Source organism: Ascaphus truei, chromosome 10, assembly GCF_040206685.1.
Source record: "Ascaphus truei isolate aAscTru1 chromosome 10, aAscTru1.hap1, whole genome shotgun sequence".
Lineage (NCBI taxonomy): Eukaryota > Metazoa > Chordata > Amphibia > Anura > Ascaphidae > Ascaphus > Ascaphus truei.
In genome coordinates this window covers 29,813,892-29,837,811 of record NC_134492.1, presented here as the reverse complement: position 1 = coordinate 29,837,811, position 23,920 = coordinate 29,813,892, and the positions used below count along the sequence as shown (strand labels likewise).

Genomic DNA, 23,920 nt, shown 5'->3' with positions numbered 1-23,920 from the left:
ACAGTGAGACCTTCATCAGGGTTAAGGTAAGCAAACGTTATATGCTGTGTGTAACATTGATCTGTATGTTATTGGCCCTTTACCTATATTTGTGGTGAGAATTGAGACATGGTGCAGGGTTAATGAAACTTTTTGTCTTCATCAAGAGGAGAATTGTCATCTTGACTGGGAGCAAATAAAACTCGCCACCCCGTGGGGCTCACGCACACACTTGTTGGAGCGCTTCACCAATCTTACTAGCTGTTCAGAGTTCACGGATAACCACGTTGGGTAGAAGTTACAATTCACAAATCACAGTCCTGCAAGGCTGGGGTGCTCAACTCCAGTCCCCAAGTCTTTCGTCCCCCCCTCTTCCCCCTTCCCGCCCCAAACAGGTCAGATTTTCAGGATATTCCTGCTTCAGCAGAGGTGGCTTCATCGGTCTCTGCTTCAGCACAGGTGGCTCAGCCCTTGACTGAGCCTCAGAGCCACCTATGCTGAAGCAGGGATATCCTGAAAACATGACCTGTTTTGCCGGGGAGGGTGGGGGGGAGAGTGGTGGCTCGGGGAATGGAGTTGAGCACCTCTAGTGCAAGGTCCGACTATCAGAGTCCAACTGCAGGAGTTGCTGGGTTCCATTATTCGTTGGATTTTAATGGCGCACTGAACGCCATCTATTAGCACTGCGGAGCATGGATCATTTAATACTTTGCAGATCATTTTAATGTGATTGCGTGTCTATCCTTATTTATAGTATTCAAATATAATATTTGTGTATGTAGTTCTGTAGCTGCTGGTGTAACCACATTATTTTGCATTTATCTGCAGGCTCGCCTTTCATACCTGCGGATTAAGTATCTCTTCTTTTCGTGGCTCGCTGTATTTATAGGCAGTTGGGTTATATATGTTCGCTATAACACTTACACGGAGCTCTGCAGGGGACATGATTGCAAGACAACCATAGTAAGTATCCGAGTGTGTTACTAAAGCTCTGTAATCTAGGGTTAGTAAGATGCTTCACTCTCCGGCGGGCCGCGTAGAAAGAGTCCCGCCTCCTAGTGCATCCAATACATATAACCTCCCTTCCGTATTACATCACTAGCTCCTCCCCACTGGCTTAACTCCGTAGCTGCCAGCGGGGAAGAGTGGAGCAAAAGGAGGGAATGCGGAAAGTCCCGCAGTGAGGTTATGGGGGAGAGCTCGCACCCTCTATGAAGCAGCGGCCTTAGTCTCACACTGGTGCTTCAGGCCTTGTGATGCTCTCTCTCTGCCTGTGATCAGTGTCCCTCTTATGGGCGCTTAATAGCTGGGCATGTCTATAGATATTCTCATTATTGTATAGTGTACCTGTGACGGTAGGGGTAGCTGGAGGACCTAATAAAGAGAAATCCCAGCTGTTTACCCCTAAATACATGTAACTTGGCTAGCTATGTAAAGCTTATTTCAGCCAAATGTAATTTAATATCTGGGAGAGAACAGGGTATGTATTTCAAAGCCTGTATTCCCTGTAAATGCAATCCCCCAGTGAATCAACATTGTTCTGTGATGTAATTTGGGCTAGCTGTAGTCTTTTACATAATTACCTTATGTCTGTATTTATGCCTGTGTTGGCAATTCCCCCCCAGCTAGATACAGTAGTTTGGTATTGTGTGGTGATGGAATTAACATGCAAGAAAGTAAATTAGATATTCAACTGTCATTTCTATGGAGAAAGACTAAGTAATTCACTCAGTTGAAGCTCTCCACAGAAATAGACCAGAACAAAGGTAGGAGATTAGTTAAATGAATCAGTTATCAGGTTTGAGCCCTAGGCACTGTTTCTCTTGGCTGGCTGCCTTATTCAATGTTAAAGGATAGCCACCAAGGGGTATATAAGCAACACGTCTGATCAGTCAATCTGAGAGACACTCTGGGAACGAGTGTAGAGTTGGACTGTGACCAGCTGGAGGTTCATGTCAGAGTGGCTGCTGTGTGCGGCACTCTGATATCCTGAAACAGAGAAGCGGACAGGGTAAACCCATTTGACGTGGGTCCCTTCACCTAGGAAAGGTAGATATCATTCCCCAGACGCCCGTAAGTGTGTATATTTTTGTATTTTGTATTCTTGTGTGTTTCCGAGGATTCATCCAAAATAAACCTCATTTTATTTCGTTGTCTTGTTTTGCCCTGTGATTGATCCCTTAAATATAAATGGTGTTAAAAGACCTGGTATACTGTGACAGTACCATGTTCATATTTAATGTGAAGTGGAATGACAAACGCATTTTGTTCCCTATGAAAATGAAACGCTATTTCTGTATCCTCTGTTGACTTCATGAACAGCAGCAGATCAAGGTCTGGCATCTGTTGCATTGGTCCTTGGGACGTTATGATGAGCAGCGTGTGCAATCGTGACCACATTCCATTAGACCCATGGTTTGTAAAACACTTAGGCTAAAATAATCATTCTTGTGATGCACAAAATGTGGATTAAAGATACTGTATGATGTATCCACATTGATCAATGAAGAAGTATGGTTGGTTCTGGGGCTATTGTAACCACTAAAATGGTGCAGATATGCTCATTATAAATCTGTAAATCTTACCATGACATTTTGTTTACTAGTGAATTACATTGAACTCTGTAAATAAGATGGGAGGTGCTAAGTGTTTTTATTTTTTGTAAAATGCACATGTCAAATAATACATGTTAAAAAAAATGTATTTCAGTTAATATCCTATTCTCTTGGCAAATGTCCTGTAGATACTTGGAGATACTATTATGTATGTATCCCTTCTTTGTTGGAATTCTTATGGGCCCCTCCAGCTGATAAGGGGTTAAGGCAATAGCACCACAATGTCAGCATTTCTGTTAAGTTGTTTAGTAAGTGGAACTGCCTTGATGTATTGGAAACACTATCCCCCTGACCTTGGGATTCACCAAGGACCTGAGCTATCATCTCAGAGGTCTTACAAAAGCTGGTAGGCCAGTGGGAGGTGGGTGTTTTGTGGTCTGGCGGTTCCAGCCTTGCACGGTTTGGGGTAGGACATCGCTGAACCTGGGTAATGTCATAATGTGATGCAGTGCACCAGGAAACCAGGTCTAAATGATGATGTCAAAAGCTGAAATGGAAATAGTCCTTGCAATACTTTTTGTGATGCAGTGGTAATGCCGGAAGGAGAACAGCTTGGGTAAAGGAACCCCTAACCAGTACTTGCATATTATAGCCTGAAGGGCATAAACGCTATTTGTAAGTTACAGATTGAAACCATTATTCTTCTGTAATGTCCACATGGCATGCAATACAGTAATAACATTTCAAGGCACAATTCGTCCTTGATGTTGCATACCTAAAGAACTTCAAAATAGGTTTGAAATGATACATTTTTTTTATGTACTTCTAACAGTGGTGGATATAATATCACACAGGCTCTATAAATGCTTGACCCAAAGAGCTTACCATCTAATATGACTTGTCCAGGGCCACAAGGAAAGGACTCTGGGAGTTCAGCCCCTGAAAAGGCAGGGACATTAAAAGTGGTCCTTTTAAAACAAACATTCTCCCTGTAAAACATTTGGAGTGTTCAGTTAAGAGTTATAATCATCATCTGTACTATTTTATGTATATGTATGTATATACATACATACAAACATACATACATACATACATACATACATACGACATGCACCAATACCCCCACCCCCTTACAAGTGAGTTTGTGTGAACAGAATTGCACTTAACTGCAAGGGCAATTACAATGAAATTAGGAGAAGCAGACTGTTCAAGGTCCACATCAGGATCCTTTGTGGGCTTCCTTTGGCCTTCGGGCCACCAGTTGAGGAGCCCTGCTATAGTTTATGGCAATTACCTCTGAAGCTCGATGCCGATTAATAGAATTACACAGCACTATGCAACCTAATTACCAGTCTCATACATGTTGTTCTTTTTAGTGTGATAAATATAAGAAAGGAATTATTGATGGATCAGCCTGCGACGGCCTCTGTGCTAAGGAAACACTTTATTTTGGAAAGTGTCTATCAACCCGACCCAACAATCAGGTACCATTTTCTTGTCGTTTGTTACAGTGGAAAGAAATATGTACATTCAGGGCCGGCGCCACAGTTTCCCTCCCCCCCCTGTCTACATGCTCACTGCCACCCTCCTCCCGAACGACTCACCCAGAGAATTACTCTCTCCCACCCACCTGAATTACTTTGCAATGCGCCGGAGCCCGCCTTCCCATTTGCCGACTTGCCTTGCCACCCGCCCGACTCGATTTCCCACCCGCCCGACTCGCCTTCCCACCCGCCCGACTCGCCTTCCCACCCGCCCGACTCGCCTTCCCACCCGCCCGACTCGCCTTCCCACCCGCCCGACTCGCCTTCCCACCCGCCCGACTCGCCTTCCCACCCGCCCGACTCGCCTTGCCAACCGCCCGACTCGATTTCCCGCTCGACTCGCCTTCCCACCCGCCCGACTCGCCGACCCAACTTCCCAACCGCCTTCCCACCGCATGACTGACAACCACTCGCTCCCGAACTGACTGACCGGCCCTCCTTCCCATGCCCGAACGAGTGACTCGCCCTCTTGCCCGCTCAGATGGCTTGTCCTCCTTCACGCCCACCTACACGCTTCATTTTTGCTGCCCTGAGCAAATGCACGTACTGTGTACATTTGTGTGTGTCTTGAGTTAGACTAACTGGGTGTCTAACATTCTGAGTAAAACATAAATGCATATAATGTGAAAGACTGGGGCAGTATCAGAAGGAACTGAAAGACCTCACTTTGCAGTACACCAGTAATTACTGTCACCCACGTAATAAAAATACATACAGAACGTAGGAAAAACCTTTCTGCTTTTCATAGAATCTGAGATTGAAGGCAGAAATAGTTAGTCATTATCTGAATGGCACCATAATACAGGCAGAGCCGAGTGTGAGAATCATATTATTAATCTGTAAAATATTAATAGCACTGATGATTTATAAACCAAATCTAGTAAGTCTAAAATAGAAGTCACCTGTGCTGAAGCAGGGATATCCTGAAAACCTGGCCCTTGAAAAATGGAGTTGGCCACTGCTGGTCTACTGTGTCAGATGAACAGGTTCACACGTTCTTGTGTGTGTAACTGACCAGCAATATAATAATGTTTCACATATATACATTATTTAAGTATAATGGAGGGGCAGCGTGTATACTGTGTTTTATTGTGGCGACTTCAAAATAATTCCTATCCTTCAAGAACAAATGTACCCAGCCTGACTTTTTTTTTTTTGTAACTTCAATTTTATTCAAACCCAGCCTGACATTTAATGTATTTTAGGGAAGACATTGAAACCAGCAACTACTCAGAATACGGAAATCCAGCCAGATATACAATTTTGGTGTACAACTAAATAGATAACTTGCTAACTTTAAGGATTTTACCCAGCCCATAAAATCACATTTAGTGTAAAAAACAAAATAAAAAAATGAAGTGTTAAAACGATGCTCTGAATTAAAGTGATATCCATTTAGTAACTTTGCACATTTTTTTTTACATGAGTTGGCTCATGAAATCCATATTACTAGGTCAGCTCTTTCTAAATATACCATTCAGTCACTCCCGGATTAAGACTTTAAAAAACATATGGTAGAAAGAATGATAAATGAATGAAAGCTTTTTTTTTTTAATAATTACACGGGCAGACTTTTTCATGACAAAATAATTTGATTATAAACTTTAAAAAAAAAATCAGATTTTCAAAATGTAAAACATTTGTTTATCTTGATTTTTGGAGCAAATTTATCGATGATATCTTCATATAATAAGCGACAAAGTTTATCGCTTCCTATGCACAAAATGCTAAGTGCAGGAAGCTTTTCTTACCACATGGTCGTTTTTCGCTCTTTTTTTTTTCTTTTTCTTTTCTTTTTATCCGTTTTAGCTTCGAAAAAAAAAAACCAATTGATCAGGAGAAAGGTCTATCATTAAAACTTACAAATAGACGCAATATTAACTGGAAATAAAATAAAGGGGAAAATATATCATATGTTTGACAGATTATTTAATCTCAAATTAATGCTTACAAATAAATATCATTTGTGGTATTCCCCAAGACAAACAATAATTTTCACTGCAATTTATTTTTCCCATTTATAATAAAACCAACCTCAACAAGATAACAAGGACTCTATATCCTCACAAGGGTTAGCAGCAAACGGAGCAGATTACCTGACTTGAAGATAGGGTGACCAGACGCCACGGTTTGTAGCCGTTTTTTCTGGATCCCGACTTTTCTGTCCACTGTCCCGGTTTTTCTCTGCGATGGGCGCTTGCCTGCTGCGCATGCGTGATGGATGCTGACTAGCCGACCAGCGCACGAGCGGCCGGCCAGCGCCCATCGCAGAGAAAAACCGGGACAGTGGACAGAAAAGTCGGGACCCAGAAAAAAACAGTTACGTGGCGTCTGGTCACCCTATCTTCAAGTCAGGTAATCTGCTCAATTTGCTGCTAACCCTTGTGAGGATATAGAGTCCTTGTTATCTTGTTGAGGTTGGTTTTATTATAAATGGGAAAAATAAATTGCAGTGAAAATTATTGTTTGTCTTGGGGAATACCACAAATTATATTTATTTGTAAGCATTAATTTGAGATTAAATAATCTGTCAAACATATGATATATTTTCCCCGTTTTTATTTCCCCCGGGACAAATATGCTCATCCTATTTGGAGACCTACTGTACTAAATAAATGTTTCTAAGAAAGCATTCAAAAAGACGGGAGGGGGCAGGGCAGGGTAACTACCCTAAACTGTTTTGAGTACTCCTCACATTTGAAAGGTGGTGTGAGAGTCCATTCTTAGAACTTAAACAAAACAGGGACTGTGAATATGAAGTCGAAGGAATTAATTATCTGAACATTGTGTTCTGCTAAATTTTGTTGTTACTTGTCTGTCTATTTTTTTTTTTTTTACATGACTGATTTGCTTTTGACGTACATTCAACTTTTTGTTACTAAAGATTCAAACCACAAGTGATTTTTATTCTCATTTATGTTTAGCGTGAATAAACCCTTTGGGATTTACGGGGCCCCTCAAGTATGTTTTATAGGCATTTGAAAAGGAAAGATTCTAAGTATATGGAGGCCCATCAAATTACGAGGCCCTAAGCTGTAGCGGTATTTAGCTTCTACGTAAATCGACCGCTGCATTGAGCGCAGTGTCTCTAGAAAGAATGTACACCCTAAACCAGGGTTGGCCAAGTCCAGTCCTCGAGTCCCCAACCAGTCATGTTTTCAGGATATCCCTGCTTCAGCACAGGTCGCTGTCAATGACTGAGCCACTGATTGAGCCACCTGTGCTGAAGCAGGGATATCCTGAAGACCTGTAGGTGGCCCTTGAGGACTGGAGTTGGCCACCCCTTCACTAAACAAAGGGACATTTTAACTCTGCCATGTTAAATGGTTACCAAGAAGCTTTGACGGCTAATTAATTTTTCCTTTTTGTTCTAGCTGTATTTAGGAATCTGGGGGAACTTGGAAGGCGTGATAAAATGTCAGATGGAGGATGCGCTTCATCTAGACTTTGGCACTGAACTGGAGCCAAGAAAAGAAATTATACTATTTGATAAACCAACACGAGGCACCACAGTCCAAAAATTCAAAGAAATGGTGCATAGTCTTTTCAAAGTAAGCAGCTTGTTCCATCTTTCTCTTACCTGTACATCATGAGAGATGCGCACTCGATCATTAACCAGAAGCTTTTTTGTTTGTTTGAAGGCCATAATTGCTTTTGTGAAATACAGAGACTATTTGCTGCACTGTAAGTGGCTGGCCGCGCAGACTGATTATTCATAGTGTTCTGTCTTTAGAACTCTTTAGTAACCAGGCCGTGCTCATGTCGATAATGTGATTTTAAATGTGTGAGGGTTTGGCATTCAGCGCTCTGCTTCCTGAGGCTTGTTGTATGGGGACATATAGTATTATTAATAATAATAGTATTATTAGTAGTATTATTTTTGGAGGTAGAGCTGAGAGTTTAAATGGAAAGAAAATGGGAGGTTTTCTAGAAGGAGCAGAGGTGGCGTTTGGGACAATCAATGTGCTAGCCAAGTATGACCTTACGCCACAATGAATTTGAGGTCCACGACACTCACCCGCCCCTTAATTGTGCAGAAGGACAAACTGAGCTAATGACAACAACATATACAAAATACAACACACAGTGTTTAGCTACTTATTTATACAAGAGACATTTGTTTATAGAATCTCGCCCTTCTAGAGACCCGTTTCTAGATACTAAGGTCTGTCTGGGGTACGGTCGGACCTATCCTACTGTTCAAGCCATCCACATTAGGGGTGTATGCCAGGTGGGGTAAAGCATATAAAATTGTAATTGTGACCACCGGAGCGGCCCCTGGTTTTCTGAAATATTTGAGTTTTGTGTACCAGTGTGTGTGCGACACGCTGAAAGAGAGTCTGCTCCCATCATGTGTTTTTTTTTTCTTGAATGCTTAACGTTACACAAGTAAATGAATGAGATCAAAGTTCTGTCCAAAAATAGTAGTAAGAAAGCTTCTTTGGACAGTCTGTGGCCTTGATCAATATCACCTCTTCCCCAGTTATTTAATTGGGAGATACTAGCTCTGACATGGCGGTTAGTGGTCCCATAAGCCTTGATAGATAGCCGAAAAGGCTGAAGTTTGGGTGACCAGACGTCCTGGTGCGTCGATTGTGTGACCAGACGTCGCCAGAAAAATGGTGCATCGCCCACCCATAAAGAGAGGGTTAGTATGTGTGTTGTGACTTTGTTACTCTGGGAGCTCTTGCTACAGATGAGCTAATCCTACGGTAACATTTTGCTGAAAATGTGTGTTTTTGCTTCATTAGGTAAAGTTGTGGTACGGTACTAAATAAGCGCCCAAATCATTTTTCTTTCTTATCTTTTTAGACTAAATTGGGTGACCAAGGCAATCTCCGTGAGCTAGTAAACCTTATCCTGGCAGCTGCTGATGGAAATAAGGATGGCCATGTTTCCCTCCCAGAAGCCAAGTCCGCCTGGGCACTTCTACAGCTCAATGAGTTCTTGTTGATGGTGATCCTACAAGATAAAGAACACACGCCAAAGCTGCTAGGATTCTGTGGGGATCTGTATGTAACTGAGCGAGTTCCATACACTTCCCTCTATGGAATAAGTCTCCCATGGGTCCTTGAAGTATTTGTTCCCCATGGCCTCAGAAAACGTATGGACCAGTGGTTCACCCCATCCTGGCCAAGGAAGGCTAAGATAGTTATAGGTCTTCTGGAGTTTGTGGAAGACATTTTTCATGGACCTTATGGGAATTTTCTCATGTGTGACGTAAGTGCCAAAAACTTTGGTTATAACGATAAATATGACCTGAAAATGGTAGACATGAGAAAAATAGTACCTGAGATGAGTCTGAAGGAATTAATCAAAGACCGGCCTTGCGAGTCTGACTCGGACTGTATTTATGGTACCGACTGCAGCACTGTATGCGACCCAAGTAAAATGAAGTGCTCTGCAGACGTAACCCAACCAAACCTGGCTAAAGTGTGCCTGTTGGTGAAAGACTATATGCTCCGCGGAGCTCCTTCTGAAATCCGAGAGGAGCTGGAGAAACATATTTACTCTTGTATTGCCCTGAAAGCTGCAGCTATGCACATGGAGATGGAACATTCATTAATATTAAACAATTTGAAAGCTCTTTTATGGAAGAAAATTTCACATACCAACGATTCCTAATAACCAATGCATTTTACGACCGCCGGGAGCTTGCCAGTTTTGGACAAATGCACCTTCAGCTTTTGTTATTTTGTACATGGTTTTTAAATTCTATTTTCTTTTATGAACTTTTTTTTTTTTTTTTACATACCATGAAAATCACCATCATGGCATTTCTCAAAGTGAAAGGCTGAAGTGGTTTTTTGTTTTTTTTGTTTAGATCACCTGTGTCACTTTGTAAAAAACAAAAAAAGTAAAAAAAAAAAAAAACTGGATTAATTCTGTGGTCAATGTGTCATTTGCATACAGTGTTGCAGTCCCTCCTCATTGAGTCTAGTTCCTCTGAGGGAAACAGACACATGTTTTGTGCACTTGAAATGCAGGAAATGGTGCCAGAACAAAAACTGATCAGTCTTACAGTTCCACCATGTTTGCCATCGTCACATTTTTACAATGCTGCGAAATTGCTTCCGAAGCTTCTGTCCATGTAACTCGAGGCGTTTTTACAAACTACTTTTCTGAACGTTGGCCAAAAGACCACTACCGACTTACCGGGGTTGAATGGAAGCTGCTGTTTTAAAAAATCAACTCAAGAACACTTTCAAGATAAAGTTTACTGATATTTTAGCATGGAGAAATTTGCACACTACTGTTCAGAATTTAAAAAAAGCTAACGTGATCATTAAAAATTGTAGTTTGTCAACTGCATTGTTGAGCTGATTTTTTAGATTTTGTTTCACTACACTTTTTAACCTCACACTTAAGTTATTTTCAGTGATCAAGGCAAAATAGCAGGCCATGTTTGAACCAGAAAATTCCACCTCCTATGACTAAAAGGAACAGTATCCCGCTGTGCAGTGATTGGCATCCCTTCTACAGTGGATCCGGCCATTTTTACACTGCACCCCCTGCTAGAAAATATTTGTCTTAGTTAATAAATCTTATTGCCTACACATCAGACTATCGCTAACAAAACTGTTTGGCTGATTCTAGGCAGGATAGTGCCCTGAGCTCGTAGGAGGAACACACTTAATAAAGTCCCAAACTGCACCTCCGTGTGTGCAGACGTGTAGTATAACTGTCAATTGCTGCGGGAGCTTCCAAAGTCACGCCCCACAATGCCTTGCTGCTATGGATCCAAAGCATTGTGGGGAGCTACTTTGCAAGCTCCTTTTTGTAGTTGTCAGCTGTGCCTCCCATGGGCTAAGAGCGCAGCTCCCACACGGGCTCCAGAACCCACTATACTGGCCGGGTTCCGCCCTTACATATTTTGTTTTGCCGCACCCTTTGGGGGCACCTCCCGAACCTCTGTTGTCCTAAGACACAATCCTGCCTAACATATATCAGCATGCTCAAGTATTTCTCTGTACTAGACCTGGCACAGTAGGGTTTTGAAGTCTGTATAAATTCAGAAACTGGAGTAATTAGTGGTTACAATTAAAGATTCTCCCCCCCCCCCGCCTTTCTTTTCCTCGTAGAAGGATCTAAACATTCCCTACAACCCTTGTTAATGGCTTTCTACTTAAATGTATGTTAACACATTACTATGGCTGGGACATTTAAGTGAAAATATCCTTTAAATTGTTGTAATTGTGTAGTGTGACCACAGTCCTGCAGAAATGAACACGCAGTATAAAAAGATCATACGCGGAGGAAGAGGAGCTGCTGCCTTAGTGTCGAAGTGACGCAATGATTTGCCATAGTACAATAGAATCTGCTGGGTTCCTAGGCTGTACAAACCATCTAAAGGCAACAGAATATTAACCCTTTCATAGAAGAAAAATAAACCACCACGCAGGTTAGTTAGTGAATACAGTAGTGATAAAGCCTTATGTCAAGGTCGCCTTATTATGAGGGTGTATATTCTGTTACTTTAGAAAGTAATTTATGAAGTACTTGAAATGAGTTCTAAGGTATAAGCAAGGTTTAATATGTTTTATTTTCATCTTATGTTTTCTCATTGGTGTAGTCTACAAATTGATTTAAGCCACATTTAATGATGTAAGTATATATGAATAAATATTTGTATTTTTTTTTGCTACCTATATGGCAAATTATTTCTAAAGCAAAAAGTATTTTTTTAAGATTGTGGGGAGCTATTTATTATACAGTATGCTGTTCTCTTACCCTCCATGGTTGCTGTCCTGCCAGATACTTTGTTGCAATCGGTTGCAGACCTTGAAGAACTCGATGATGTATTAAAGAGGCAATCCAAGTGCTTTTTTATTATTAGTATTATTATTATTACACAGGATTGAAGCAGGGGGTCTCTAGAGCTGAACCCCGTTAATTTCCGCTCCGGAGATACTTACCACCATACGGGATGCCAGTTGCTGCTCTGGCTGGGTATCGGGGATCAGTAATTTTGCCAGCAACTGATTGAGCCATCTGTGCTGAAGCAGGGATGTCCTTAAAATCTGACCTGTTGGTGACCCTTGAAGACTGGCGTTGACCAACACTGCATTAAACAATACTTATATACTAATGCGTTCACATTCAAATGGAGACAAGCTTAATGTTGTGCGAAAATTGTGTTCATAAAACTATCTTGTACAGAATGACCCCATTTGACGGCAATTCTTGCTTCAGAAGTGGCTTGAAAAGCTTATTTCACGAAGAAGCAGGAGAAATGCACTGAAGATGAACAAATCTAAAGCGGGTTCCTTTCTGTGACCTGACAGAGCCACACAGAACAAAGACCCTTACAAAGTACCGGTGACCGGAGGCTGCAAATGAGAGACAAAGTATAGAGGCGGCTATTCTATAGCCAGGTGTAAATAAGACTGGAATATCTCAAGGTCTTTGTCAGTTCTCTTTATTTTCTTTCTAATCACCTCACAAAGCACTTGTGTAGAAAAACACACCTGTTTGAAATTGGTGTGACACTTTTCTAGGCTGTGAATATGTCGGGGGGGGGGGGGAAGGGTTGTTCAGCAATTCTTGTTGTAGTCCTGTTTAAAGGATTGTTAAGTCTACGTTTATCTAGGAAGCCTTACTTATATGCGATAAAACAAAACACTAAATGTTCCTGCAGTATAACCAAAGACGCACCACGGAGCAGGAGCCGCCGGGCGGCAGCGAGCGCTGATTCGGACTAAAAACCACCGCACTTCTGAGCATCGGAGGGTCAGGTCGCATTTAAGGCAAGTACCACGTTCTTGCTCTGAAGCTGGGACAGACAGGAAGGGGTATTACACAGCATGCCACAGATCAGGGGCACTCAACCCCAGTCCTCAAGCCCCCCCCCCCCCCTCCAACAGGTCAGGTTTTCAATATATCCCAGCTTCAGCACAGGTATCTCAATCGGAGGCTCGGCGAAAGACTGAGGCCCCGATTGAGCCACCTGCGGTGAAGCGGGGAATGCTTGAACCACTTGTGCTGAGGCTGGGGATATCCTTGGGGGGGCACGGAGGGGGGGATGTTGTGAGATTTCTCATGTCCTTATCACATCTTTTTGAAGTGTCTGTACGCTTTATTCAGTTGTATGTTGTTTAGAATTTTCCACTTACATAAATCTTTATTTTTGATACTTTCAAAGCTCCTTGCCTTTATTATTATGAGTGTGAGATACCCTTTTTGTGTGTACACTTTAGCCTGAGTTTCGCCGCGTTATCTGCACGGTGCTTTCACTATTGACTGCTGACCGCCCATTATCAGAGTGCCTCTTTGTCTGCACCACAGAGTATCATGTGGCGACTCTTTAATATAAATGAATACAGATCTTTTTGGCCTATCCCCAGTGTTTGTATTTTTCTTTATATACCACTGAGTGCTGGGAACCTCGCTGTGTGTTCTGTGTATAATTTGGGAGGGATCGGGGTCTCTCCGTTCTCCTTGCATCACCTACATCTATTGATATACAAATTAGTCCTTGGAGTGCAGCCTACGTCAGGGGCGCGCAAACTTCTTGAGCTGCTCTCCCCTGCCTGGCAGCCACAGTGTTCGCGCCCCTCCCCCCCATCTCCAAGGACTCGGCATCAAATGATGGTGCGGGTCATGTGACGCCACGTCACGTGACCCCGCCACGTCATTTGACGCCACGTTGCCATGGCGACGTGTGGCCGAAGACCCGGCAGAGAGCAGGTAAGTGAGTTACAGAGGCCTCACGCCTTCCCCGGCATTTAATTTAAATGCCGTGGGGAAGAACGCGGGGCCTCTGTAACCGCCGCCCCTCCCCCCCACCCCCCAGTTTGCGCACCGCTGGCCTACATTCTATACTTCCTTTTTGCATATAGTCTTATCATTAGGGGGTTTCTGGTCCCTACTTTGCATCCATTGCACCGGCAGTACTGTATTTATTCTCTAGGTGGTGCTGTTAGTCTATATATGTGATATAACAGCAGCATCTCCAACTCCATTAAAGCAGTGATTCTCAGCTTCAGTACTCAAGCTCCACCTCCCCCCAACAGGGCAGGTTTTAAGGATATCCCAGCTTCAGCACCAGCTGCAGAACACTGAAGCAGGGACTGATTAAGCCACCCGTGCTTAAGCAAGGTTATCCTTAAAACCTGACCTGTTTGGGGGGATTTGAGAGGGGAGGGGGTGGGGGGTGGGGGGTAGGGGGGCACGGGGGCACCCCTGCATTAAAGTAAATAAATTGAGCACACCACATTGTTATTAATTAAATATTCTCTGGAGAATTATTAATGAGCAAGCATTAACGTTTTGAGTTAACTGTTTCATTGCCACGTCCACTGATGAATTCCAAACACCGTATGTTGAAGGGATTCGTGTGTTAGAACATTTTTACGATATGTTTAAAATAAATAAATCTTAATATATAAAATCGAATGGTTAGTGAGGTTAGTGCTATCTGCGGTGAATCTGATTGGTCCGTGACTCTCATTGGCCAAGAGGTACGCCCCACTGTGACATCACCTCCTTCACTCTCACACACTTGCAGTCACACACACACACACACACACACACACACACACACACACACACACACACACACACACACACACACACACACACACACACACACACACACCTACACACCTGTCATCCCACATCTCAGTCATGCTGTCACCCCTGTGTACACACTGTCATCCCATAGCTGACACTCATGCTTACTCCCCTGTAGCTGACACTCATGCTTACTCTCCTGTAGCTGACACTCATGCTTACTCCCCTGTAGCCAGAACTGTAGGCACAACGGACGAAGCGCACTCCCTATAGCCGCGCACATTCAACCGCGACACTCCCTGTGCACATGGCCGGCCATATGGCCTCCTTCATATGCACATGCCCGGACTAACCGCCGGAACAACCGCACTCCCTATAGCCGCGCACATTCAACCGCCATTCTCTCTCCGCAGTCGCCGGCCGACAGTCCCTGTGCACATGGCCGCCCATATGGCCTCCGCACACACACGACGACACTCCCACGCACCATCAAGACTGCCTTACTAAAAACACATATATTCAAATATAAATATATATCAAAACAATGGCGTGCATCACTACGCACTTTACATTTTTATTACAACAATGCCTGCCCGTACCTTCACCTACGCACTCTTTATTTACTTTCTAAAATGGCCGCCACACGAACTTACAACATGTACCTTACATTGACATTATACAATGTCCCGCTTTGCCAATGTTACATTATTTCCCTTAATAACATTATTTTATTACTTAACTTTATTAAATCGCCGCAATACTACATTTAATTTACATTATTAAATGTCCGCATTCACAATATGTGTGTTTAACATTAACAAATGACCGGCAGCCTTCACCTACGCACTCTTAATTTAATTTAAAAAATGGCCGCCACACACACTTACAACATCTACATTTCATTTACATTATTTTATTCCAGCCCCCCCCCCCCCTCCCCCCCTCCCCCCCTCTTACCCGACCACCAAATCACACTTTCCCCCCGCTCCGCTCCTTCCCGCCCGCTCCGCTCCTTCCCGCCCAATACGCAATGGACGACTTCACGGCCACGCCACCGCTCCAGCACCACCACTTACTTGGCCAACACTGCTCTGCTACTTACTGGCCGCTACTTACCGCCCTTCACCGCCGCTCCGTTACTTAACGGCCGCATTCACTGCCGACAGCTCCAGCCCCCACACGGCTCTGAGGGGGGTGGGCTCTTGGCCCCCCGCCAAAGCACGCTCCCCATCCCCGAGATCGCTCCTCCGGCTCTCTCCACCTCTCCCTGCAGCCACAGGGAGGGGAGATGCGTGCGCCTCCGCCGCGAGCCCGCTCCCCGGCGCTCTCCCACTTCCCCCCAACCCCCAGAGCACGCTCTCTCAGGATCACCCCCACACACACGCCGCTACCCCCCTTCACACACGCCGCTTACCCGCCTCACCATCCCCGACAACGGACACCGCCGAGGAGCACGAGGTGGAGGAGGAGAGCGTCAGGGAGGTGGTGCCGCGCACTACCTCCTCTATGCCACCGGGAGCCGGAGGAGGCCAGGAGTGGGGAGAGACAGACTGGTAGCCCGAGGAGGAGCGCGCCAGGCTGCCAGGTGAGGAAACGCAGGGGGAGGGATCCCTGCCTTTCATGCAACCTCCCCCCCCCCTGCCTTTCATGCAACCTCCCCCCCCCCTGCCTTTCATGCAACCTCCCCCCCCCTGCCTTTCATGCAACCTCCCCCCCCCTGCCTTTCATGCAACCTCCCCCCCCCCTGCCTTTCATGCAACCTCCCCCCCCCTGCCTTTCATGCAACCTCCCCCCCCCCTGCCTTTCATGCAACCTCCCCCCCCCTGCCTTTCATGCAACCTCCCCCCCCCTGCCTTTCATGCAACCTCCCCCCCCCTGCCTTTCATGCAACCTCCCCCCCCCCCTGCCTTTCATGCAACCTCCCCCCCCTGCCTTTCATGCAACCTCCCCCCCTCTCTGCCTTTCATGCAACCTCCCCCCCTCCCTGCCTTTCATGCAACCTCCCCCCCCTCCCTGCCTTTCATGCAACCTCCCCCCCCATCCTGCCTTTCATGCAACCTCCCCCCCTCCCTGCCTTTCACGCAACCCCCCCTGCCTTTCACGCAACCCCCCCTGCCTTTCACGCAACCCCCCCTCCGTGCCTTTCACGCAACCCCCCCTCCCTGCCCTTCACGCAACCCCCCCCTCCCTGCCCTTCACGCAACCCCCCCCTCCCTGCCCTTCACGCAACCCCCCCCTCCCTGCCTTTCACGCAACCCCCCTCCCCTCCCTGCCTTTCACGCAACCCCCCCCTCCCTGCCTTTCACGCAACCCCCCCCCCTCACTGCCTTTCACGCAACCCCCCCCTCCCTGCCTTTCACGCAACCCCCCTCCCCTCCCTGCCTTTCACGCAACCCCCCCTCCCTGACTTTCACGCAACCCCCCCTCCCTGACTTTCACGCAACCCCCCCTCCCTGACTTTCACGCAACGCCCCCCCTGCCTTTGACGCCCCCCCCCTGCCTTTGACGCACCCCCCCTGCCTTTGACGCCCCCCCTGCCTTTGACGCCCCCCCCTGCCTTTGACGCCCCCCCCTGCCTTTGACGCCCCCCCTGCCTTTGACGCCCCCCCCTGCCTTTGACGCCCCCCCCTGCCTTTGACGCCCCCCCCCTGCCTTTGACGCCCCCCCCCTGCCTTTGACGCCCCCCCCCTGCCTTTGACGCCCCCCCCCCTGCCTTTGACGCCCCCCCCCCTGCCTTTGACGCCCCCCCCCTGCCTTTGACGCCCCCCCCCTGCCTTTGACGCCCCCCCCCCTGCCTTTGACGCCCCCCCCCTGCCTTTGATGCCCCCCCCCTGCCTTTGATGCCCCCCCCCTGCCTTTGACGCCCCCCCCTGCCTTTGACGCCCCCCCTGCCTTTGACGCACCCCCCTGCCTTTGAGGCCCCCCCCTGCCTCCGGCCAACGCCGGGTATACACACACACCTCTCCTCCTCCCCCCCATCACACTCACCTCCCTTCACCGGCATGACCCCCTTCCTCCCTCGCGCCATCCAATTGAGAAGATGGCGTCACCCAGAAGTAGAGGTAGGTGTCGCGTGTGTGTCGCTCCCCCACCTCACCCCCCCGCTTCACCCACCTCACCCCCCCCCACTTCACCCACCTCACCCCCCCCACTTCACCCACCTCCCCCAGCACGCTCTCTAAGGCTCAACATCCCGAGGAGCAGGAGGAGGGCGGCAGGGAGTTAATACCTCCTTTGTGCCACTGGGAGTCGGCGGAGGCCACGAGGGGGGAGACAACCAGTGGCAGCCCGAGGAGCGTGGCATGCTGGCAGGTGAGGAAATGCAGGGGGAGGAATCCATGCCTTTGACGCACCCACCTTGCCTTTGACGGCGCCCCCCCCTTGCCTTTGACGCCCCCCCTCCCTCTGCCTTTGAGGCCCCCCAGCCTTTGACGCCCCCCCTACCTCCGGCCAACGCCGGGTATACACACACGCACACACCTCTCTTCACACCCCCCCCCCCCCCATCACACTCACCTCCCTCCCCGGCGCTCACTCCCCCTGCCTTTCACTCCCCCCCTCCCTGCCTCCGCGTCCCCCTCCTGTCCACTGTCGTCGTCCCCCTCCTGTCCACTGTCGTCGTCCCACTCCTGTCCACTGTTGTCGTCCCCCTCCTGTCCACTGTCGTCGTCCCCCTCCTGTCCACTGTCGTCGTCCCCCTCCTGTCCACTGTCGTCGTCCCCCTCCTGTCCACTGTCGTCGTCCCCTCCTGTCCACTGTCGTCGTCCCCTCCTGTCCACTGTCGTCGTCCCCTCCTGTCCACTGTCGTCGTCCCCTCCTGTCCACTGTCGTCGTCCCCTCCTGTCCACTGTCGTCGTCCCCTCCTGTCCACTGTCCCGTCCCCTCCTGTCCACTGTCCCCGTCCCCTCCTGTCCACTGTCCCCGTCCCCTCCTGTCCACTGTCCCCTCCTGTCCACTTCCCCCCCCTCCTGTCCACTCTCCCCCCCTCCTGTCCACTGTCCCCCCCCCTCCTGTCCACTGTCCCCCCCTCCTGTCCACTGTCCCCCCCTCCTGTCCACTGTCCCCCCCTCCTGTCCACTGTCCCCCCCTCCTGTCCACTGTCACCCCCCCCTGTCCACTATACCCCCTCCTGTCCACTGTCCCCCCCCCTCCTGTCCACTGTCCCCCCCCTCCTGTCCACTGTCCCCCCCCTCCTGTCCACTGTCCCCCCCTCCTGTCCACTGTCCCCGTCCCCTCCTGTCCACTGTCCCCGTCCCTCCCCTCCTCCTGTCCACTGTCCCTCCCCCCACCCCATCTCCTGTCCATTGTCCCTCCCCCCACCTTTTCCTAGCGGGAAATTTCACTCACGGGCAACGCCGGGTCTCTCAGCTAGTGGAATATAAAATAATACTTACAAACAAAATGATTTAGAATAAATCTATAATGCACTTGGGCTCCCACTCGCTGTGGCCACCTGTACTGGACCAGGTGGGATTGAAGGGTCATCCTACATATCATTTAGCTATCGGGGTTAGTTGCCATTAGCCTGGCGGGAGAGGGTTGTTGGGGGTGGGTGATGAGGATAGTTGCCCCGTGGAGGTGTGTGTGTTCAGTGTGAACCCCTTCATTACCGCAGCGGTTAGTCTGTCCATGCTTTACTAGCCACTAAAGGGGGCCAAAGGGAGTATGCAGTGTAGTTTTTGGTTGCTATTAACCCTTTGGAGCACATGACTTTTGGAAACCCATGACTCGTTGAGCACTTGGGCTACTAAGGGGTTATTATTTTCAGTAATGTATGTGAAGTCCTATTTTATCACCTATTCCACGCTGGTTTGCCTTATCTTGCCTATGTGTATAGTGGGCAATGTATATTTGGCCATTAGATACATGGGAGAGATGGGACTAACACCAGCGTTGAGCAGGTGATATTAAAAAAATAATAAAAAAAAAAAATTAATAAAGTGTACTATTTCTGCCGATAATCCCGTTCCAAGGAATATCGGAATGTGATGTACGGCATGATCGGTGGGAAAAATGCGGTACTGTTATTAATGGATGCGATATTTTTAACGGCTCCGTTTAAAAAATACAAAAAAAAGTGCGGTTATCAGCTTATTCTACGTTTGGAAGAAATAAAATATGACATCCGCTTCCCACCGAGCATTTGGGAACTATACGTTTGTTATGTTGCAAGCACCTCCCTGGGCACGTTACGCACACGGAGTATTGTACTATCCACTGTCTTGTTGTTTGTCCGCTTTGAAACCGTTATCACTTATTGCATTATTCTGGCAATGGATCAGAAACAGACTAAACCCCACGAATCTCTCTGTTTCTCGTCTCTCAGATCGCCCATTCGTTGTTTTATTGCGTTATTATTTTTGCCTTTCACTTTTCTATCTCACTTTTTTTTACCTTTCTTTTTGACTCTGCATTTGTGTTTAAATTAGTCCTGGGCTTAACACTGACACTGTCCCAGTGTGTAAGGACTCGGGTCACAAACGCCTCTTCATTCGGGCTCTCTAACCACCTGTTTGTAACAATGAAGTAGAGAAGCCCCTTTATTGATGTCCCCCGCCTTTATATTTTTCCACTCAATCCTGGCTATTTCTAGTTCATCATCTCATTTTTTCCTTTATATATTGTTTTTCATAAGAGTATGTATATTTTTTCACGAGCAAACCCCCACCACGAGGAGGAGGAGGATTACTTCAATGTAGTGGTGTCCTTTCAAATAACTTTGGGAGAGATACAATGTATTTCAGCACCAAAGGTGCCTTATAGAAGAACACTGCTTGGTAAATATGGCCCACTGTCCTTTTAGGATTAGAAGTACTAACTCAAGTCACAAGCTCATATTGTTAGATGACTTTTTCTCGGCATCTTCTTTAGTGTGTGTGTGTGTGCGCCTGTGTTTTATTTAAAGACCCTCAGTAAGTACATAGTTACATAGTAGGTGAGGTTGAAAAAAAGACGTACGTCCATCAAGTTCAACCTATGCTAAATTTAGATGACAAATACTTATCCTATATTTGTACTTACAGTATATTGATCCAGAGGAAGGCAAACAAAAACCCCAGTGACACATCATCCAATGATATCTCATAAGGGGAAAAATTAATTCCTTCCTGACTCAAGTGGCAATCAGATTTCTCCCTGGATCAACATCCTTCCCATGTATACTTATTTGGTATATCCCTGTATACCTTTCCTTTCTAATAAGATGTCTAACTTTTTTGGGGAACAAATCTATTGTATCTGCCACCAGTCTCCATGGGTAATGAATTCCACACTGTAACTGCCCTTACTGTAAAGAACCCTTTCCTTTTGTTGCTGGTGAAATCTCCTTTCCTCTAACAGTAAAATACTGTATGTAGTTTGTACTGCCCTTGGGATGGATAGTTCTTTTGAAAGCGCCTTGTACTGTCCTCAAATATATTTGTATATTGTTATCATAATAGTTCTTGTATAGCGCTGCTACTTTCAGGTAGCGCTTTACAGAGACATTTTGCAGGCACAGGTCCCTGCCTCGTGAAGCTTACAATCTATGATTTTGGTGCCTGAGGCACAGGGAGATAAAGTGACTTGCCCAAAGTCACAAGGAGCCAACACCGGGAATTGAACCAGGTTCCCCTGCTTCAAACTCAGTGCCAGTCAGTGTCTTTACTCACTGCGCCACTCCTATCATATCCCCTCTTAGATGCCTCTTTTCGAATGTAAACATTTAGCTAGCCTCTCCTCATAAATCAGATTTTTCATCCCCTTTATTAATTTGGTGGCTCTTCTCTGCCCTTTTTCTAGCTCTATAATGTGTTTTCTAAGGAGTGGTGCCCAAAACTGTACTCCATATTCAAGATGACACCTTACTAATGCTTTATAAAAGGGACATAATTATGTTTACAGCAGTCCTCGGTTATCCGACACAATGTCTTACTCAAAATGGCGTTGTAAAGCGAAACGTTGTAAAGCGAAACACGTTTTCCCATAGGAACAGTTTAAATAAATTTTAACACTAAAATACACCAAATATTTTATGCAGGCAACAAGATATGCAGCACACACATAAATTATATAGTGTATATACTGTATTATATATATAATGTAACATAATAAATAATATATTATATAGTATAATATAATATTATAAAGTATAATATTATATAAATACGCTTTGCAACGTTGTTTATGTGAATGTGTACATATATACACACATACACAACGTTGCAAAGCGTCGTAAAAGCATTGGATAAGCCGTTTTGGCGTTGTAAAAATGAACATAGGTATGCATTGCATAGCGTTGGATAAGCCATTCGTTGTAAAGCGAAGCGTTGTAAAATGAGGACTGCTTGTACTTCCCTTCCACCCATTGCCCGTTTAATGCAAGATAAGATCTTGTTTGCCTTTGCAGCTACTGCATGACTTTGGGCACCATTGCTGAGCCTGCAGTCTACAAGCACTACTCAATCCTTCTCCATCAAGGATTCTCCTAATTTATCCCCATATAATTTGTAAGTCGCCTGTTTATTCATGCATTCTAAATGCATAACCGTACATTTATCTGTATTAAACCTCATCTGCCATTTACCTGCCCACGTTTCCAGTCTCTCCAAGTCCTTCTGGAGAGAAATTACATCATGCTCTGATTCTATTACCTTACACAATTTAGTGTCTCCAGCAAAGATGGAGACTTTGTTCTCGATGCCGACCTCAAGGTCATTAATAAAAAAGTATAAAAGCAGGGGTGCTACTACCGATCCCTGAGGTACTCCACTCACGACCTTAGCCCAACCTGAAAAAGTTTCATTTATTACAACTCAAACAGAATACCAGTGCTCTACCAGGTAGTCCAGACAGTTCAAAATGAAGGTCAGATGTGTTGTCTTCAAGGGGTTGGCTTCCTCAGCCCCTCAAGGTTCTGCCAGGGAACCTCCAAATATATGCAAAAAACAAAGACGAGCACAGATTTCTTTGAATAAGTAAAAGATAAATATATTCGGCCACAAGCCCCTATCCTTACACGTAAAGAATTTGCAGTCCAGCATCAGAGGTATCGCAAGGGTAAGTATATCACAGCCAAGAACACTGTCCCATCAAAAAGGAGTGTTCTTAACCCACATAGATACCGTTCTGGTATAGATCGCGTCGTGATGTTCCGTTGGTCTTCCTAGTGGCAGCTCGCCAGGGGTCTCCGGTCAGGATCCGCGTCTCAGGAACGCTGCAATCGCCCGCGATCACAGGGCTCCCCGCGCTATTATCCTGTAGTGTCTTCTGGTTTCCTTCGCCCACAACTGACTGCACACGTCTGACGTCACAGCGTCGTTTCTGGCCGTATGCCAGGAAGTCTCGCAATCCTTGCAAACCTCCGTTACAAAGATACAGCGCTACCATGCAAACCCAACTAGTTTCGCTTATTCCTAAAGCTGACGAAACTTTAGGAATAAGCAAAACGAGTTGGGTTCGCATGGTGGCGCTGTATGGTGCCACCAACAGTTCAGATTTGAAGGATATCTCTGCTTAAGAACAGATGGCTCAATCATTTTGATTAAGCCACCTGTTCTAATGCAAAGCTATCCTTAAAACCTGACCTGTTGCTGACACTCGAGGACCGGAGTTGAGAACCACTGCTTTAAGCTTTTCAACTCTATCTAGGTATTATAGAAATTATTTTAGGAAGTGCGGGTGTGACTCATTTAAATTTACTTTGCATAGCCATTAGCATATCTCCCAGGGTACCTAGGTGTGCTCCTTTTTGAGCATAGGGTCTCTCGCTGAACTGAAGACACTACTAAATTGAAGACATCCTCCGAGTTGTTTCAAGCAGTTTAGTCTTTTGTACTTAACGGAGCTCCTAGAAATCAGCTAGTTGTCAAAAAAATGCGAGTCTGGTCATTACGCTCAGATTTGCAGATCTGGAATTAAACTGCTTCTAAAACAGACAATTCCGTGTGGTTTGGACATGCAAATCCGGTCGCAAAGGGCTCTTTCTGCACATATTGGCACAACTTAGAGCTACTAGAATATGCCCCTATGTCCTTTTCATTAGACATTAGAGGGTAACCTTGCATTTTTATTGTCTTTACCAGTCATGATTTCCATTGTACTAGGATGCAGTAATAGCCATAGTATTAACTTTTTACTTGTTCATTATTGTAATTACTTGTAGAATTGTATTTCTCAGATTGATGGGCCTTTCAAATTCTATTAATTTTCCTTCTGCTACCTCCAGCTGCCCCCATGCACCCCCTGTTCTGTTTGTATATATTAGTTACCCTTTATTCTGTTACACAGGTATCATAACTCACTCTTTTTATAGGGATTCCAGAACAGGATTGTGAAAGGTACTGCAGCATG

General features: G+C 46.0%; 1 protein-coding gene across 3 annotated transcripts in view; it reads left to right on the top strand.

Moving 5' to 3' along the window:
* Positions 1-10,385, top strand: part of DIPK1A (divergent protein kinase domain 1A) — a 36,703-nt gene extending 26,318 nt beyond the window's left edge. For all 3 annotated transcript variants that reach the window (XM_075616419.1, XM_075616420.1, XM_075616421.1), the window contains 4 exons: positions 808-942; positions 3,911-4,018; positions 7,453-7,629; positions 8,891-10,385. In XM_075616419.1, coding sequence (XP_075472534.1) covers positions 808-942; positions 3,911-4,018; positions 7,453-7,629; positions 8,891-9,703 — 1,233 coding nt within the window. In that variant the 3' untranslated portion in view covers positions 9,704-10,385. The remainder of the gene's footprint in view (positions 1-807; positions 943-3,910; positions 4,019-7,452; positions 7,630-8,890) is intronic.
* Positions 10,386-23,920: the final 13,535 nt, after the last annotated feature.